The following is a 21,140-nucleotide window of genomic DNA, read 5'->3' as shown; positions in this document are numbered from 1 at the left end:
TTCTTTTCCCCCCCCCACCCGCCTTTTTTTTCAATAATTTATATAGATTCTTCTTTCCCCACCTATTTCCATTATTTTTAAATCTAAAACTAAAACCTTTAGTCTTTCCACCCCACCCCCACTAGAGCTGTACTTTGAATATCCTGTCTTGCATTCTTAATTAGCACTTTTCTCAGACAAAGACCACCACCTTCAACACCTCTTTGACCCTTTTGTCTCTGACATCTTTTGATTATCTGCTCACACCACACCCTCAATGTGTCTCTTCCCCCCCACCCACCTTAAACCAATTTATATTTCTCCCTTGTTGAAACTATGCTTCAGTTCTGCTGAAGGGCCATGAGGGCTCGAAACGTTGACTGATTTCTTCTCCGCCGATGCTGCCAGACTTGCTGAGTTTTTCCAGGTAATTCTGTTTTTATTTTGTTTTGGATTTCCAGCATCCGCAGTAGCTTTTAGCTTTTTGTTTTTACCTTTTTTTCTACTTTAGTAGAGTGCTATTTGGTCTGAGTCAACAAAAACTCGTTCCATTGGCTGCATATTATAAGCTATTGTTAATTGAAGTATGAAAGGAAAATACTGTAGGTGCTGGAAATATGAAACAAAACAGAAAATGCTGAAAATACTCAGAAGATCTGTAGGCATCTGTGGAGAGAGAAACAATGTTAACCTTTTAGGTCAATGACTTTTCATCAGAACAGTATTTACTGTTTAACATTTACTATTAATTCAAGGTTGCTTAATTCAGGTGATCTAATCATATATTTTAATACTCAATTCCAGCTTTTCCTCCTATGCATATAGCTTGATGCAAATTATTGGATAATTAATTTTTATGGAAAACAGTTGCAAATTATCAGTAGACTAGAAACAGGTAGTGAATTATGCCATTATTTTATTGTAAAGAGTGGTATAATCACAGTTGCACTCTTGTTTATAGTAAATAATTTCTCAGTATGTAGAAACATTACATGGTAATCGCAACAGAAGTGTACTAACTGTTTACTGTATCTTGTAATGATCCATTGTGAGCACCATTTCCATTTGAGGATTTTCTCCATGGCATAGCTTCAGCAATTGTCATTTTTATGCCGAAATCCTTCTATTTTGCCCTGGGTATTCTACATATAGTGATAAATTTCTGGAAAAAAAAGACGTGTTGTCGAATCTTTAGTTAATTGGTGCATTCTCCATGGCAACGTCTCTACCAATAGACTCTGCTTGCCAACCAATCAGCACTCTCTTCTCATGAGTATAAATTGCTTTATATATAAATTGAATATATAAATTCCCTTTACATTTGGTATTCTCGTGAATTGTCCTGATGAGTGCAAAATGAAAAGCTTTGACAACATATGTCTTTTTTGAGTAGTACTCGAGTTCTGTGCTACTAAACGACTATTCTGATAAATGTTGGGCATTTATTTATCTTCTTTGCCGTTTTGTTATTTTTCCCCAAGTTTAGTTACACTTTTCTATTCAGTCCTGTGTGTTAATTAATGCAACTTGAAAATTGTGAAGATGCTTGCCCTTTACATGACTAAACAGACATTCTTGCGACCTCCCTAATAACATTGGACTCTTAGTTTGCTGCCTTTATCTGTGACTTACGTATTTGTGTTAGTACATTATGATAGAAAGCTATTCACTGGTACCAATGTAGATGCTTCCAAGTGTAAGAGCTGGTTGCATCATATTTTCCTATGGCCAGTCCCTTAGGGCTTGGTGCATCTGCTAAAATCATCCTGTGAAATATACTCAATGTTGTAAAGAGACAAAGTCTGACGAACCTGTGATCTCCAGGCCTACAGGTTGGATTGATGTAGAGCTGTTATAAAATGCAATATTACCCAACATATTTTACAACCTATTGCCTGTATTTGAGTCTATTGACCCATTTTGCCACCTTCTGATATAGATGCACTAATTTTCTTCAGCCAATGTGATTGCTAAGAGAAAGCTTTCGGGAATGCTTTGCAACGGGAGCCTATTTTAGGACCAGTTTATATGCAGATCATCAAGCATCTGTTTTGCAACAATAGCTTTTCTTTCCTCCATAGTAAGATTGTCATCCAGAAAGCTTTTATAGCAAGTATAAGCTATGTTTGTGTCAGGATACAGGCTAAACCCAATTTATACAGTGTTGTATATATTTATTCAAACCTCAAGCCTTAAGGAAACAAAGAAATTGTATTTGCCAGAATTATCTCAGATTGTTAATCAATGGCTGGGATTGGCAAAGTTAAAATCCAACCACACCACCCAAGGCATCCCCTGTGGCTTGTGTTTCAAGATGAAAATTAGGACATTGTGTAAAGAATCTTGTCACATTTTTGTTGCAACTTCCTTCCATTCATTTTAAAATTGGCAATACATTCTGGCTATTGAGCATCATTATATTGGGTAAGGAAATCTGATAATTACTATCTGAAATGTCTACTTCAAATGGAGAAGTACATTATATTTATTCTGGAAAAGAATAGTATGGCCTCAACATGTATTTTTCAAGCCCCTATTATAATCATGAAAAACACGATAAACACACCGTGTACCACTAATCATGTTATGCATATTAACTGAACTGGGTGGGTTCAGGCAAAGTTGCATTAACAATTTTTACATTAAAAATGTCTCTCCGAGTATCTCAGTAGCACAATGCACTGTACCATGTGACAAAGACCGAGACTGAAGTGTAAGGAGCATTATAATGTTCTCAAATGATACAAAATAGTAGATAATGATGAGGACAATTGTTGACTTCAGCATGACATAACCCGAATGGTTAAATGAATGAGGCAGATGAAAAATGTGTAGCAGTGCACTTTGAGAGGGTGATTATGGAAAGCAGTATACTATAAATAGCATGATTTTCAAAAGTGTAGATAAATAGAAAGAGACCTTGATGTGCATATACACAAATTCTTAAAGGTAGCAGGGCAAGTTGATAAGATGGTTCACAAAGCAATGGGGTATTTGAGTTTATAAATAGAGGCATAAAATATAAAAACAAACAGATTATGCTAGGACTTTATAAATCATTGGTTAAGCCTCAGCTGGAGTATTGTGGACAGTTCTGGGTTCCATGCTTCAGGAAAGATGTAAAGGCCTTGAAAGGGGGTAGAGGAGGCTTACCGGGATGTCAGTAATGAGGAAAGGTTGGAAAACTTTTCTTTTAACGGAGAAAGAAAACAGCTGACCTAACATGGGTTTTCAAGATGGGAAGTTTCAATTGAGTAGATGCAGGCAAACTATACCCTTTGGCAAGTGGGCCAATATTCAAAGGCCATGGATTTAAAATAATTGGTAAAAGATCTGGAGGGAAGATGAAGAGAAATGTTTTCACACTCTACCTGAAAAGGTGGTGGATGCTTATTCCACCAGTAGTTTTAAAAGGGAGTTGGGCAGTTACTTCAGAATTAGGAATGAGCAGCTTAGCTGCTAGAAATTCTGTGGAGAGTAACTTACGTCCTGACTCCCCAAAACCTGTCCACCATCTACAAGGCACAAGACAGGAGTGTGATGGAATACTCTCCGCTTGCCTGGATGAGCGCAGCTCCAACAACACTCAAGAAGTTCGATACCATCCAGGACAAAGCAGCCCGCTTGATTGACACCCTATCCACTACCTTCAACACCCATTCCCTCCACCACTGACACACGGTGACAGCAGTGTGTACTACCTACAAGATGCACTGCAGCAACTCACCAAGGCTCCTTCGACAGCATCTTCCAAACCTGTGACCTCTACCACTTAGAAGGATAAGGGCAGGAGATGCATGGGAACACCCACCTGCAAGTTCCCCTTCAAGTCACTCACCACCCTGACTTGGAAATATATCACCGTTCCTTCACTGTCGCTGGGTCAAAATCCTGGAACTCCCTCCCTAACAGCACTATGGGTGTTCCTACACCACAAGGACTACAGCGGTTCAAGAAGGCAGCTTGCCACCACCTCCTCAAGGGCAATTAGGGATGGGCAATAAACGCTGGTCTATCCAGCAACACCCACATCCTATGAATGAATAAAAAAAAGTTAATGATTACAGACAAAAAGCAGAGGGGTGGGATTAAGCACAACTGCTCTTTTGAAGACCCAGCAAGGCAAGGTTAGCCAAGTGGTTCCCAATGTGTTGTAAGTTTCTATGATTCAGTGAAGTTAATCAAAAATGTTGCTCAGCTGCTTTACACTGGATTACTGGTTTGGAGAACTATGTGTGAGGTTTTCCAGTTTTTGATTAAATCTATCTTTTTATCCATTTGTTTCTTTTCTAAATATTTGTGTCAACAAGATGAACTTAAGTTGGCACTGGTAACTTTAGTAACATTCACAGCTGTAAAATGCATTGAGTCATGAGGGTATCCAGAACCTAAATGTATTGCGAGAATGAAATATTGCCACACCCACTTACACTATTGCATACTGCATGCAGAGCCATTGACTTATCAACCGTAGAACTATGCTACTTCCTGGAGGGTATATTGCTTTAAATTATCTTTTCACTTCAGCTGAGAATTTGATTTGGGAAAAATGCAACCCAACATGTAAAAATTGAAGCTTTACTTGCAGCCCATTGCTTACATCTGTTAGCACGCTGCACTGTCTATCTCATTTTTGTAGTTCATTTTCACCAGGTCTGTGTATAATGTTGGCATTTTCAAAATGTTCTTGCGGGCAAGACCAGAGCCACGGGTCACAAATATAAATTATCACTAAAACCCAATAGGACATTCAGGAGAAATTTGTTTACACAGAGAGTGGTTAGAATGTGCAAGCTGCTACCAGGGGGAGTTGTTGAAGTGGCTAACGTGTGCGTGTGAGGGGCAGCTTTTTGAGCCCATGAGGGACAAAGAAATAGAAGGATATTTTGATAGACTGAGATGAAAAGGGGTGGGAAGATGTTCTTCTGGAATGTAAGCATTGGCATGGGCCTTTGAGTCTGTTTCTATGCTACAAGCACCCCGAGCATGCAGCATTGTAAATTAGAGAATTCAAGAGGTAAATTTTTGCTTTGTAAGATAGTTAATAACTAGCTTTAAACTGGAATTCTCCTGCTGGTTGTAAAGCTTGCATAAACTAATGCTGCATTTCTCTTTCCTCAAGGCCTGCCCACAGCACTTGCAGATGTGATATTCACTAGCAATTTTGAGAATATTTTGTACTTGTATTGTAATATGTGCATATAACAAAAACTCCTGTCTGTTCAAGATCAAATTGAATGTGCACCTTATTATCACTCTATTACTGTAAAATGGAGTTTTTTAAGTCAGAAACCTTCTCTCATTTACAAGCTAGAGTTCATAGCTTTTCAATCATGAGAGGCAAAAAGTAATCACTGAAGTACTATTTTCTTCCATTGAATAAAATTGAATGAACAACTAAAGAAATGATGAATAGTAATAAGACAGACTGACATTTAGCCTACAGTGAGTTTCAGCAACATATGCAATCATATTCTATGCATGCTAATGTACAGAATGTTGATGTAGCATTTAGAATTTACATTGAATTAAAACATGAACAATGTAGAATTCAGGGCTTTAATTCTCATTTTAGTATCACTGACCTTCGATTTTTAGGTTAGGACTGATGCAAAAACTTGAAAATAGACTGTTAGCAAAACCTCAAACAATTTGAAATAGTCCCCTTTCTGGAAAGATTTCCTGGAGAGTGGACCATGCTTATTATCAATCTCTGGCAAAGTTTTCACTCAAGTCTGATCTGCAGAAACATATAATACCCTCAGTCCCAGCTATGCCAAAAGTTCAGTTTCTTGCTCCACCTTCAACCCAGATTTTTATTTACAACCCTGAAAAATGACTGAGTTCAACAAAATATTTAAATGATCTTTGTTGATTTTATTCTGTCAACAACATGGTCTTGTAGCTGTTTTTGGCCGCCTTGTGTGCTCGCAAACCATTCACTTCAAATATTCTTCAATTAACCCATTAACCATATTGGTACTGTAAATCAACTGATAATTGCTTTTCAGATTATTTCAGATGTTTGTTGAGGATAATTTCTGGCTCCATAACCCATCAGTGGAGTTTTAGAAAATATTTTGGTGGCCTGGTCCCTGTTTTTTGGAATTCACATAAGTAACAGTAGTCATTGATTTATGTTGCACTGGTGATAATTCTTTTTTCTAAGATTGAACATAATTTGTCAGACACCCTCAGTTTTAGCTTATTCCCAGCACTCAGCTAGGCTGACATTCAGTCCAATACAGAGGGAGTGCTGCACTGTCTCAGGTGCTGTCAGAGAAATATTAAATTGAGACTTGCCTGTTCAGCTGGATAGAAAACATCCCGTAGACTACTCTGAGCAAGAGGGTTCCCGTGTCCTTGCCAATATTTATCCCACAACCAACAGGTTCAAACAGATTATCTCATTATCTACTTACCTGCAGTTCTTTGGGATCTTGCTTTGCATGAACTGGTTACCACGTTTGCCTATATTACAGTATTGACTACACTTTGGAAGTACTTGATTGGCTGTCATTTTGGAACATCTTGGAGATGTAACAGGCACAGTATGAATGTGGTTTTATTTGTAGTTTCAAACAAATTGCCAGGTTTGAAGTGAAAATCCACCATCCGAAGATGAAAACAGTGAAAATTTCCATTATGGATTGTGTAAACTAGATATCTGAAAATATTGCTCGTTTTCAGCAGTGTGAAGAAAGTTAGTAGAAATATCGATGCAAGTGGAATGGGTCTAGCTTGCCTAATCTGTGTTGTTAATGGAGCTTCAGTTTGATAAGTAATTTAAAAATTGGTGGCTTCCAAAACACAACCATAAAATTTAGTTGATAGGACTAACCAATGATTAACTGGGTAACGGTTCTTAAAATACAGTTAGTAATTCAGTTGTGTGGATGATGGTGATCTTGAAGGACAAAGCCTATAACTAGCAGTTTCTGAGGAGAATCTAATGTGACAATGCAGTATAATCAGCACATTCTGCTTATGTTTGTTTTGGAAACTCAGTTCAGGGCAGCTGCATAGAGCATTGATTTTAGCTGTAGACTGGTAGTATTTTAGCCTCTTTTGGATGCTTTGGTCATAGTGGATTTTTTTTTCTCCTTGATAACAGAAAATAAGAGAGGATAGAAAGAGAACAGCTGTTATAATTCTAATTGTGTGACTCATTTTTTATTTGTAATTATTACATTTCCATTTAAATTATAATTTCTAATTATTTGACCCACTTTGAAGACTGCTGTGACCTTTCTTTGCCCATTTAAATATAATGTAATGTCAGAATTTTCCATTTAAAGCTCTTTTCATAGCTCAGTTGATAAATGAGCATGTGTAACTGAATCATACAGACCAGAAGGTCTTGTGTTCAAATTCACATTTCCAATTTGTGTTGAGTCAGTACATCTCAGCCAGGTTTCTAACATGAAGACTACAAATGACTTGCAACACTCTAGGAGAAATTGTGCGCATATTTTGTATTTTAGCATTAGGTGAGAAAAAATAATAGAGAAACCAGTAACAGAAGTGCCAGAAATTTTGGAGATTGATATAGCTGTCTGTTTGCACTGGTAACCCTCCTTATGAATTGGTTTTCTTTTTATTCAATTTTTAGGATGTGTCAGTGGCAAGGCCAGGATTTATTTCCCATTCCTAGTAGCATTGACAAAGTTGTGGTGAGCTGCTTTAAACCACTGCTGACCGTGTGGTGAAGTTGCTCCCTCAGTGCTGTTCAGCCTTTTGATTAAACCGAGTGGCTCGTTCAGCAACTTCAGAGGGTAGTTAAGATCCAACCATGTTGAAGTCACAGATAGACGATATTGGGTGAGGATAGTAGGTTTCCTCCCTTAAAGTATATGAATTACTTAGGATTTTACAACAATCGTTACTTTACTTCAATTAATTTAAATTCTCAAATTGCCTTTGTGATGTTTGAACTTGCCTTGTGTTAATTGTAGCTGACCAAAGATTGATTTTAATTATGTCTGGCATTTTGACGAATGGTTGGGAAGAAGGGAATTGAAGACAGCAACATATTTCAGGGTAATGCATCAAATTAGATTATAATTTTGTCAGTACTTTCACTGCCTGTTTGTTCTTTGCTTTATAAACAACATATATTCTTTTATGAAAGTTATAAATTCGGATGTCCTTCAGACACTTGTGAAATATAACAAGCCTTTGTGAAGAAAGTAAATGCATTAAATTGAGCGCACATAACTACTAATGGCACATGATTATTGCATCTTATCCTCTGGGCAGTACCCACATACCCACAATTGTAAAGCAAAAGCAAGTAGAAATTTTTTGAAATGGCTTCAGCACTGCAAGTGTTTTGTTGTCACAGAATTGAATTTTGCTGTTGTGAAAGCCAAGGACCCTAAGAAATACAGAGTATTTTAAATATACTAACCAAATGTTATTGAAACCAATATCTGCAACTTAAATATCTACAAATAAAAGTTGAAAAGTACAGCTTTGCCTCCTTGTACTAGTGCCTACCCATGGTGTGGGAAGAGTACTATCGTCGACATGATGCAGAAAATGGTGGAAATAATAAGCAGGTCCATCAGCATCTGGAAAAGAAATGGCAGATTAACATTTTGAGCTGTGATTCTTGAAATGTTAACCGGTCTTTTTGAGGTGCTCTAGGTATCCCAGAATTGACTGTTTTTATTTCAGACCTCCAGAAATCTCAAGTTTACTAATCTGAGTTGCCCTTGTTCCAAATTAATTTTAAAGCAGCAATGAAGTAAGTTGCTGTGCATTGACACCAGACAATGCATTTTGAATCTCTACTCCATTTGTTTTATTTGTATGTGCAGTCAAAACAGTGAACTTGTGCTTATGATATAGAAGCTCAGTTTCATAAACCAATGAAAATTTGAATTTTATTCATGGAAATGTTCCAATGGGTGGAAAACGTGTGCACTTGAGATTTGTTGAAGGCTTTGTGATTGATGACACGTCTGAGATTAGCACAGTAAGTTTTAATGTTATTAACTATATAATAACCAGCTGCAGTATTCTTGTCTCTGATACTCTTGTGTATGTAGGTCACACTGGGTGTAACTGAAACTTCAAGACCACATATTTTGCTGTACATGCTAAATTTTTGCTGATTTTAATTTTTGTGCTGTTTCCAGGAAATATTGATGAGGATGTTGTGGTGATTGAGGCCACCTCAGCTCCCCAGGTTACTGCCAATGAAGAAATCAATGTTACCTCAACGGACAGTGAAGTGGAGATTGTCACTGTTGGGGACAATTGCAGGTGAGAATTTCAATGTCTATAAATTTGTCGCAGATGAAAACTCACTGACCTTTGAATGTTGATTTGCAAAAATGTTCCTTAAAATTATTCCCAGATTCCTACAAAGCCTTGTCTATGAGTAATTGTATCCTGTAGTAACCCTTTAAATAAAGCTTATAATGACCAGGTGAAATCGTTTGACAGCAATAATACCGTATATGGATGAAATGTGTCCTAACGTTTAACATTTCAGGAAGTGACAACTTCAGCATGCATTAATAAATTTTATTTCTGTCCAAGCTGAAATTTAATGGAGTAGGAGGGAGAGCTTTAGATTTCTGAGGCATTGGTGCCAGTTCTGGGGCAGGTGGGACCTGTACAATAAGTACAGGTTACACCTTAACAGGACTGGGACTAATGTCCTTGCGGGTGGGTTTGCTAGTACTATTGGGGAGGGTTTAAACTAGATTGGCAGGGGGATGGGAACCTGAGGGGAAATTCAGAGTGGAGAGGAGAAAAATTGGCAGTGGCAAGTAGAGAAGCATCAATTGATAACGAAGATATATCAGAGAGTGGCATCAACGTAGATAGAAAACTTGGAGGGTTTGATAGAATTAGAGTAGGCAATAGTAAGTCATTAGATGGGGTCAGAATAAGCCTAAATAAGGGCTAATGTGCATGTATGTGAATCCATGGCATGTAGTTAATAAGATTGGGGACCTGCAGGCGCAGGTTGACAAATGAAATTATGATATTATTGCTATAACAGAAACCTGGCTCAAAGAAGGGCAGGACTGGATGTTAAATATTCCTGGGTAGAAGGCGCTTAGGAGAGACAGGAAAGGAAGAAAAGGAGGGTGGGGGGAGTGGCAATATTGATTAAAGGTGGCATTACAGTACTGGAGAGAGAGGATCTTCCAGAGGAGTTGAGGATGGAATCTCTCTGGCTAGAGGTAAGGAATAGAAAAGATGCAATAACATTGAATGGTGTAGTATATAGACCACCACCTAGTGGAAAGGATGTGGAGAAACAAATTTGAAAAGAAATTAGAGAGTTGCAACAGTTATAAAGTAATCATAATGGGGACTTCAATTATCCAAATATAGACTGGGATAGGAATAATACAAAGAAACAAGAGGGGCGATAGTTCCTGGAATGTGTTCAAGATAATTTTCTGAGTATGTTTCCGATCCAACGAGAGGACATGCACCTTTGGACCTGGTTCTAGGGAATGAGTTGGCCCAAGTGCATCAAATATCAGTGGGAGAGCCTCTAGGGGGCAGTGCTCATTGTATCATAAAGTTTAGGTTGGTCATGGAAAAGGACGGGGCACAATCCAGAGCAGGGATAATTAATTGGGTGGGGAAAGCCAACTTCCATGGGATGAGAATGCATCTGAGTCAAGTGAGTTGGAATCAAATGTCGGCAGAAAGGGCAGTGACCGAACAATGGGCCACCTTCAAAGAAAAGACATTGCAGGTACATTCCCTTGAAGGGGAAAAGTAGGACAAATAAATCCAGAGCTCCCTGGGTGACGAGAGAGATGGAGATGAAGATGAAAAGGAAGAAGTGCACGTAGGACAGATGTCAGGGAGAAAATACAATGGAGAATCAGGCTGAATATAGATGGACCAGAGGGAAGTGAAGAAACGAGTAAGAAAAGCAAGGAGAAAGCATGAAAAGAGGCTGGCAGCTAAATTAAAGGGAATCCCAAGGTCTTCATTAAGCATGTAAATAATAAAAGGGCAATAAAAGAAAGAGTAGGGACAAAAAAGGGACTTGCACGTGGAGGCTGGAGAAATAGCGGAGGTATTGAATGAGTACTTTGCATCTGTTTTTACAAAGGAAGAAGATGCTACCCAGACCGAGGTGGGAGAGGGGGTAACTGGTACACCAGAAGAATTTACAATTGAGAAGATGGTGTTAGAAAAGCTGTCTTTACTTAAAATAGATAAGGTACCAGGACTGGATGAGATGCATCCAAGGGTACTGGGGGAAGTGAGAGTGGAAATTGCAGAGGCGCAAGTGATAATCTTCCAGTCTTCCTTAGATAGAGGGGAGGTGCCATAGGACTGGAGAATTGCAAATGTTATGCCCTTGTTCAAAAAGGTGTGCAAGGATAAAGCTGGCAAGTACAGACCAGTCAGTTTGACCTTTGACAGAGAAACTTCTGAAAAACTATAGTTTGGGACAAAATCATTAGTCACTTAGACAAGTGCAGGATAATTAAGGAAAGCCAGCATGGATTCATTAAGGGAAAATTGTGTTCAACTAACTTTCTGGAGTTTTTTGAGGAGGTAACAGAAAAGGTTGATACGAAAAACACTGTTGATGTGGTGTATATGGATTTTCAAAAGGCATTTGGTACAGTGCCTCACAACAGACTTGTGAACAAAATTCTAGGTCATGGAATAACAGGGACAGTAGGCACTTGGATAAGAAATTGGCCGAGTGACAGGAAATGGTAGTAATAAATGGTTGTTTTTCAAATTGGAGGAAGGTTTGTAGCAGAGCTCCCCAGGGGTCAGTGCTTGGGTCCCTTGCTCTTCCTGATATATATTTATGACCTAGAATGTGGTGTGCAGGGTATGATTTCAAAATTTGCAGATGATATGAGGATTGGAAATGTTGCCAGCTGTCATGAGGATAGTCTTGAGCTTCAAAAGGACATAGATATATGTTGGTGGATTGGGCAGGCAAGTGGCAGATGAAGTTCAATGCAGAGAACTGTGAGGTGATCCATTTTGGCAGGTAGAATATGGTGAGACAGTGTGAAATAAAGGAGGTGCAGGAGCTGAGGGACCTTGGTGTATATGAACATAGGTCATTGAAGATGGCAGGGCATGTTGAGAGAGTAGTTAATAGTATCTTAAACTTTATTAATAGGGGCGTTGAATGCAAGAATAAGGAAGCCATGTTGAAGTTGTATAAATCACCTTCCGGACTTAACATTGAGTTCAACAACTTCAGACCATGAATTCTCCTCTATCTACACCCCTTTTTTAATCCCTTTTTCAAAATTAATTTTTATTTTTTATCCATTTATTTTTATTTTTTATCCACTTATTTTTATTTTTATTTTCATTCATTTATTCATTGTTTTATCCCCCCTTCTTATCCCATTCTCGATCCCTTTTTTCCACTATCGACACTTTTTTAACCCTTACCACTACCATTAACACTCCCTTTGTCCTTTTGTCCATGACATCATTGTCAATCTCTCTCCTTTGCCCCCAACTATCGCTGGCCTTCTATCCAGCTTCACTTGCTCCACCCCCCTTAAACAGTGTAAATTTCATCACATTTCTACTTCCCTGTAGCTCTGAAGAAGGGTCATACAAACTCGAAACGTCAACTGTTTCTCTCTCCGCAGATGCTGTCAGACCTGCTGAGTTTCACCAGCATTTTCTGTTTTTGCCTCACCTGACTCCTCAGGTGGATGTGAAAAAAAAAATACAAATTTAAAAACAACAAAGAAAATAGAAAATGCAGGATGAAGTTTTTTAGCAAACAGTTGCTAAGTTTACCAGCATGGGTGGTGGAGCAGGAAACCTTGATAGGTTTTAATAATGAACTAGACAAGATCCTGTCAACAGGATTCAGGGTTATCAGATCATGAAGAGAATACGGTTGATAGTCAACTAGATGGACTGAAGAGCTTGTTTGAAACTTTTACAATATTACTCATCTTAATCTGTTCTCCGCAAACCGTTGGCATGATTGAATTGATGTGCATCAAAATGTCAACAACAAGCACTACCAACTTTGAAAGAAAACTTCATTGAAGTAAGTGTCCTTAAATAAAAGTTTAGCTTGGGGTTAACTGATGGATACATTTTTGTCTTTTTGTATGAACCTTGCAGCTTTAAAGAAAATCCTAGTTTGACAGTATATTTGTCAGAGACCAATATTATGGAAGACAAACCCCAAGTTGTGTTGACTTTGCAAATTGGTTGTTCTGGCTGTGGCAAGAATGGATCATGTTTCACCATTGATATGTAATTTTGACTTTCTACTGCAGATTTTAAAGTATAAACAGATCTATTTTAACATTTTAAATTTAATAAGCTGTCAATTTTGGGTATGAACTGATGTGGACATGGTGAATCGGCAGAGTGACATGCATATTGCAGCACAAGAAAGGGCCTGCAGTCGGGGGAAAAAAGACTGGCAGGCATTTAATTCCATTTGTAACACATTTTAAGTAAAACAAATTTCTTCTACAAAAACATACAAAATTTGCATGGAACAGACAGATTTCAGCAAAGTGTAATGATGGGTATATTTTTTGTCTATGTCCACTTCAACCATGAGAGGCGTCTACCAATATAGTTTGGGCTTGGGCCCTACCAAACTGTTCGGAGAGAACATTTTAAGATATAATTGAAGGGAAGTGATAATGGAAGCAGCTAAGGTGATAAATTGAAAGTGTCACATTAGCAGCTTACCACAAAAATGTTGGTTGGCTTAAGCATGTTTCTATTTCTAGCCTCACTCTTTTTGGTTTTGAATTTGGCCCAAGTACACTAAATGTGCTTTATGACGATAATTAGGTTACAAAGAAAATCAGACTGTTTTCAATCTGCCAGTAGAGCCAAGACATCTGACCTGCATGTAACACAGGCTGTATGGATGATTTTTGCCTTTCTGTAGTTAAATGTAGCCGTTAAGACAAAACACTTTTGGCCACATTCAAAAGCAAAGTTGAGATCGCAGGAAGAGTACAGAGGCCTAATTTAAAATCTGCCCCAGACCCACTGGTAATAAGATGTGCTGAAGTCTCAGACTGGGCCTTGAACCCCAATCTTTTGATTCACAGAGTGCTATTATTGAGCCAAGCTGGCATTAAAGGTTTCAAATCAAGATGGAGGGCCACTTTTTTTTAATACATTCACTGGATGTGGGCTTTGCTGGCTGGGCCAGCATTTGTTGCCCATCCCTAGTTGCCCTTGAGAAGATGATGGTGAGCTGCTGCCTTGAACTGCTGTAGTCCATGTGGTGCAGGTACGCCCACAGTGCTGTTAGGAAGGGAGTTCCAGGATTTTGACCCAATGATAGTGAAGGAACGGCGATATATTTCCAAGTCAGGATGGTGAGTTACTTGGAGGGGAACCTCCAGGTTGTGGTGTTCCCATCTATCTGCTGCCCTTGTCCTTCTAGGTGGTAGTGGTCATGGGTTTGGAAGGTGCTGTCGAAAGAGCCTTGGTGAATTCCTGCAGTGCATCTTGTAGATGGTACACACTGCTGCTACTGTGCATCAGTGGTGGAGGGAGTGAATGTTTGTGGATGTGGTGCCAATCACATGGGCTGCTTTGCCCTGTATGGTGTCGAGCTTCTTCAGTGTTATGGGAGCTGCACACATCCAGGCAAGTGGGGAGCATTCCATCACACTCCTGACTTGTACCTTGTAGATGGTGGACAGGCTTTGGGGATTCAGGAGGTGAGTTACTCGCCGCAGGATTCCTAGCCTCTGAACTGCTCTCGTAGCCACAGTATTTACATGGCTAGCCCAGTTCAGTTTCTGATCAATGGTAACCAGGATAGTGGAGGATTCAGTGATGGTGATGCCATTGAACATCAAGGGGTGATGGTTGGATTCTCTTTTGATGGAGATGGTCATTGATTGACATTTGTGTGGCGCGAATGTTACTTGCCACTTCTCAATCCAAGCCTGGATATTGCCCAGGTCTTGCTGCATTTGGACATGGACTGCTTCATATGCTTGATGTCATATATAAGCAGTTGGTGCAATAAGTTGTCAGAAAGGTAAGTGCTTAAATCTTTTGGTGTATGAGAGAAATGAACTATAGTATTTCATGATGTATAACCAAAAATGTATATTTTTATTTGTGTCCTCATTTTTTTTCTAGTCCTCCTTTTTATTCTTTCTCTCCCCACCCTGTGCTCCCTCTCGCTCATTTCCATTTTCTCCCAAGCCTTTTTCCTCCCTGCACACTCCTTTCTCACTGGTGAAATAGTGGGAATGAAAGACTTACCCTTCACAGTGCTATAGCCTTTTGGCAACTTTGGGCATGATTAAAGTTAATCAGTGTAAAGCCTGGATTTACCAACACACTTGAGGTGTAAGATTATAATTTCCCCAAGGGAAAGCGATAGGCCTATATTTGGGGCCGGAAATTCACCATAGGAGTGGTTAACCATTGGGCAACAAAACTGCAGCAACACATAAGATTGGCATTTTTACAAGATACAATGTTTTTTTTTAAATTACCTCAACTTTTAAAAGTTCAGGGTAAGTGGGGAAAAATGTTGCTTTGCCCAACTTGACTTTATTTGCAGCATCATGAAAACAGAGTCACTATTTCACTGAGCACTCACATCATTGTGGTATTATAAAGACTCAGTTCTACACATGCATAGTCAAACGCATGAACAGAATGTTACTTACTGGTTTCCTACAGCTTATTGCAAAGAATTGATGAGATCGGCAGCTGTTTTCATTCATCAAAAACATAAATGATGGTCGCAGGCAGCTCGAGCTTATTTCCAACTTGAAAAGGTTTGCATTTTTGGCAGAACTTCATAGCAGCTGCTTTTCTTTACAGTTCAAACTCCTTGTCCTTCTAGGTGGTTTCAAAAACAATGTGCTGATGTGCATTTGTTCTTTTTTTGTTGCACTTTTGCTTTGGGTTTGTGCCCAAAAAGGCATACCATTAAAAGCGAAAGCATTGTATAAATGTAGCATAACTGTAGTAATGCAAATAATAGAACTGTTGGAAGATCTCTGGGCCTGCAAGGTAAATAAATCCATAGAAACTTGTAAAATACAGTAGGTGGCAGCTTGTTCTTGCATAAGTGTCACTGATTTTGATCACTTGACCTGTTTTTTAAAGGCAATATCGCTGTTTTGCCTTGTTCCAAAATTTAAAGAGCATGCAGCATCTTCCAATTGTATTTGAAATATTTCCCTCAGATTGCTGTTTTGGAAATGGCTACACATCTTGATAAATATTTTATATGGTTTAAAACTTTGAGGTGGAACCTTCAGACATCTACATTACTAGAAGGGTATGGATCTGGTGATTTGAACAAGCCTGACTAGACAAAGTGTCAAAGAACTAAAGAACAAAGCCCATCAGTTTACATGAAAATTGGAGATAAGATGCCTTTGAATTTTAACTAATTTCTGAAGTCTACTTTTTATCAAAAGAAATGCCTGCACCTGTGGTAGATACCTACCTACTGTGTTAATTATATATTAATTATATTTAAATAAATGCAGATGGTGGGTATTAAGTGATTCATATGAATCCCTATAAATAGATACAGACTCAAACTGTGGTTAAAGGCAAAATCCTGAGGATGCTGGAAATCTGAAACAAAAACAAAAATATTGGAAAAACTCAACAGGTCTGTCAAACTGTGGTTGTTGGATTAGGAGATGTATGCTTGTGATGTGTAACTATGTAAATGTAAGCATGTAAAGATTGACTCCAGCTCTATGCTTCATCTACTGGCTTTCTAGAATATAACATAATGATGTAGTTTGCAGGCATGAATAACTTCAAACTCAGCTCAACATGGTGCAGAGAGGTGCACTTTAATTTGATCAGCCATCACAAAACAAAACTACAAATCCATGATATTGTTATTTTTTTCCCTCGGTAACATACTTATAAAGCTAACACACAGAAACTGAAGGCTTGAGGGATTTTACATAATTACACAGACATTAATATACACAATGCTCCGTGAACGGTAGTACATTCTATGATTTCTATTGTTTACGAATTTTCAAGTAACCTTTACATTTTTTATATTTGCTGCAGTAAAGTACTGTACTGCAGATTTCAGGACCCCAAAGTTGGGACCATTATGGGGATCCAGTGTCCCCACTTGCCAGCAACCCAATCAGACGGCCAGCAGCTCTGAAGCCTAAGCAGCCCTACTGGGAGAGTTGAGCACTGCTGATGCAGGTCTGGTCCCTCAATAGGGAGGTGCACCTGGAGCAGTAAATTTAGATTAATAACTCAGAGCAATTCAATGGGGCATATAGCCCCTGGCTTCAGTCACCCATAAGCCTGCCACATGGAGGCCGCCTCCATTAAGCTTGCAGCCGTGGTGGTGGAGGGGTCGGGGGGTGGCAGGGAGGAGGGGGGACCTAAAGGTTCAAAGAAGCTATAGCTAAAGGGCTATTGGAGGACTGCTGGTTCCTGGGAAATGGTACTCCAGCACGTCAGAACCTTCAGGGGAATATGCGAGAAAATAATCAAAGGTCATATAGGAACTTTGTACACTGAAAACAAGATTTGTGGTGCAGTTTGAGTATTAATGTGTAAGAGCAAAACATGAAAGGTTAAAATTTAAGGGAGAAGAATATTGTTATTTTAGTGTCTGCAAATTAAATAGGAATGTTGCAATTAAAATGTTTGGTGCTCTGGGTCTGATCAGTTCAATTAACAATGGACTTTATTGTAATTTGAGAGTTTTCGTTTCGCCTGTTAGTGTGAAAGAATTCATAGAAATTTGCAGCACAGAAGGAAGCCATTCATGACAAGGAGCCATCCAGCCTAATGCCACTTTGCGGCTCTTGATCTGTAGCCATGTACATTGTGGCACTTTGAGTGTGTAGCCAAGTACTTTTTGAATGTTATGGAGTTTCTGCTTCTACCACTGTTTCAGGCAGAGAGTTCCAGATCCCCACCATCCTCTGAGTGAAAATCTCCCCTCAAATTCCCAAGAACTTCCTACATCTTACCTTAAATCTATGCCTCCTGGTTATGGACCCCACACCCAAGGGGAATAGGACCTTCTTCACCATTCTATCTAGACCCCTCATAATTTTTTCCCTTCAATTAGGCCTCCCCTGAGCCTTTTCTGTTTCAAAAAAAACTCTAGCCTATCCAATTTTTTCTCAAAACTAAAATTCTGCAGGCAACATCCTCATAAATCTCCTCTCTACCCTTTCAAGTGCAATCACATCTTTTCTATAGCGCTGTGACCAGAACTTTAAAAAAATTCTTTGATGGGATGTGGGTGACAAGTCCAGCATTTGTTGTCCGTTCCTAATTACCTTTAAACTGAGTGGCTTGCTAGGCCATTTCAGAGGGCAGTTAAGAATCAACCATATTGCTGTGGGTCTGGAACCGCATGTAGGCCAGACAGGGTAAGGATGGCAGATTTTGTTTTCTAAAGGATATTAGTGAACTAGTTGAGTTTTTACACTAATGGTGATAATTTCATGGTCACCATTACATGAGACTAGTTTTCAACTCCAGAATTGAAAATTATGAATTGAATTCAAGTTGCTCCAGCTCCAATGATAGGATTTGACTCCATGTACCCAGAGCAATAGCTTGGATCTCTGGATAAATAGTTCTGTGTCATTAACACCATGCCACTGTGGTCCAACCAGTGTTTTATGCAGTTCCAGCATTACCTCCCTACTTGTGGATTCTATTCCTCGGCAAATAAAGGCAAGTATCCTGCATGCCTTGACCATCTTATATGCTGTATCTGTCCAGCAACCTTCAGGGATCTGTGGACTTAAGACATACACTGCAAGGTCCTCAGCTCCCCTACACTTCCCAGTATCCTACCATTTATTGTGTATTTCCTTGCCCTGTTAGCTTTCTACAAATGAATTAATTCACTTTTCTCCAGATGGATTGTCATTTGTCACTTTTCCATCCACCTGACAAATCCATTGATATCTTCCTACCATCTGCACCTTCCTTCTTCATTATCAACCACACGGCCAATTTTTGTAATAAAAGCCAAAAGTGCTTAAAAAAAACTCAGCAGCTCATACAGTATCTGTGGAGAGAGGGACTGAGTTAACATTTCAACTCCAATACGACATTTCTTCGGAACTTATCATCAGTGTACCAGAAAAAAAGTTGTGGGAGGGGGCATGATTAGGACTGGAACAAAGAATTTTCCACACACCCCACAAAAAGACAGGCATAACTGGGGCCCATGCAGGTACCTGTAGCCACACCTTTTATGTGAAGGAAGTCAAGTCAAAGGAGAAATTGTTCAATGAGAGAACAAGCCCAGCCAGGCCGAGGTGTGTGGTGGTGAATGGGGGCTGTTTTGGTCTTTGTTCAAGGAAGAAGCAGAGGGCACTTAGACCAAATTTTGGCCAATGGGAGGGCCAAATTTTGTATTGTCTGCAAACTTTTAATCACACCCCCTACATTCAAGTCCAATTATTGATATTTACCACAAAAAGGACCTAGCACTGAGCCCTGTGGAACTCCACTGGAAACAGCCTTCCAATCTTGAAAAGGACATCCAACGATGCTTCCTGCCTCTGAGCAGCTTTTGGATCCAACTTGCTGCTTTGCCTTGGATTCCATGGGCTTTTACTTTTGTAATCAGTCTGCCATGCGGGATCTTATCAAAAGCCTCGCTGAAATCATCAAATGCGCTACCTTCTATCCCCCTCCTTACCTTCTCAAAAAAGTCAGCCATGTTAGGCAAATATGACTGTCCCTTAAATCCATGTTGACTGTCTTTGATTAATCCATGCTTTTCTAAATAGAGATTTATCCTGTCTCCTACGATTCTTCCAATAATTTTCCCACCACCGAGGTTAGGCTGACTGGCCTGTAATTACTCGGTCTATCCTTTTTTAAACAACTATACAATGTTAGCTGTCCTTCAGTCCTCTGGCATGCCTGTGCTTCCTTGAAGATTTCAGTGGAATTTGAGATAGGTAAGAATTTTAATGTATGCCTTGGGTACAATTGCATTTTCGACCCTTGTTAATGCACCTATTCCTTTCTTTTTGGTGAGGGTGAAGACCACAGCAAATTTTATATGTAATCATTCGGTGAAGAAGTGGAAGAAAGGCTAAATATGCAGTGAGCAATGTATTTCTGGATGCATGACTTGGTTGCAGAAGATTAGTCCATTTTTAGTGAGTGCAGTATGTGCTTATGAAAGTGGAGAAAGCTGGCTGAAGAATCATAGAATGTTACAGTGCAGGAACTAGTTATATGGCCCATTGTGTTTCTGCTGCGAACCGGATGAGTTGTCCCTTTCCCCCAAACCTTTTGATTTTATTCTTTATTTGTCCATTTCCATTTTAAAAGCTGCTATGGATTCTACTTCCACTTCTGCAAGAACATTCCCTGTCCCTAGAACTGTTTTTTTTAGAATCTCCTGACTTTTCCCTTCATTAGCTAGGTGACCTTAAATAGGTAGCCTAGAGGGCATAAATTTAACTGAATGGAAATAGTTTCTGATAATGCAAATCAGGTTGATCTATCTTAATTTTGAATACATCTGTTATTTCTCGAAGATTTTTTGTTCTAGTTAAAAGAGCCCCTAGTTTCTCTGGCATCTCCTCATAACTCAAGTTTTTCACCTCTGTGTTTGTGAATCTTATGTATTGAGGGCAGGTATGTTAGCCACCGGCTGACAAGTGTCCTGATCCCAAAATAAGGGTTTTGACACCTTTTAAGGGCATTCCCCTCAAAGGTAATTATACCAGGAATGGGCGCAACTGGAATGGGGAGAGAATTTCCCCCACGAAGGAGAGGCTAAGAGACTGAGAGAATCTAACCATTGCCTCTTGACATTCAATGGCATTACCATTGCTGAATCAATGGTATCAACAGCCTGGGGGTTACCATTGATCAGAAACTGAACTGGACCAGCCATGTAAATATAGTGGCTACAAGAGCAGGCCAGAAGCTAGGAATCCTGTGGCATGTAATTCACCTCACTCCCCAAAGTCTGTCCACCATCTACTAGGCACAAGTCAGGAGTGTGATGGAATACTCTCCACTTGGCTGGATGAGTGCAGTTCCAACAACACTCAAAAAGCTTGACACCATCCAGGACAAAGCAGCCCACTTGATTCACTCCACATCCACAACCATTTACTCCCTCCAGCACCCCCACACACAGACAGCAGTGTGTACCATCTACAAGATGCACT

At 39.3% G+C, this 21,140-nt stretch overlaps 1 protein-coding gene across 2 annotated transcripts in view; it reads left to right on the top strand.

The window, feature by feature from the left end:
* The window catches only part of rnf111 (ring finger protein 111), a 116,573-nt gene that overhangs the window by 61,804 nt on the left and 33,629 nt on the right, over positions 1 to 21,140 (top strand). For both annotated transcript variants that reach the window (XM_078530301.1, XM_078530300.1), the window contains exon 3: positions 9,123 to 9,249. In XM_078530301.1, coding sequence (XP_078386427.1) covers positions 9,123 to 9,249 — 127 coding nt within the window. The remainder of the gene's footprint in view (positions 1 to 9,122; positions 9,250 to 21,140) is intronic.

Source organism: Cetorhinus maximus, chromosome 26 (genome assembly GCF_964194155.1).
Source record: "Cetorhinus maximus chromosome 26, sCetMax3.hap1.1, whole genome shotgun sequence".
NCBI lineage: Eukaryota > Metazoa > Chordata > Chondrichthyes > Lamniformes > Cetorhinidae > Cetorhinus > Cetorhinus maximus.
This window is presented reverse-complemented; position numbering and strand designations above follow the sequence as displayed.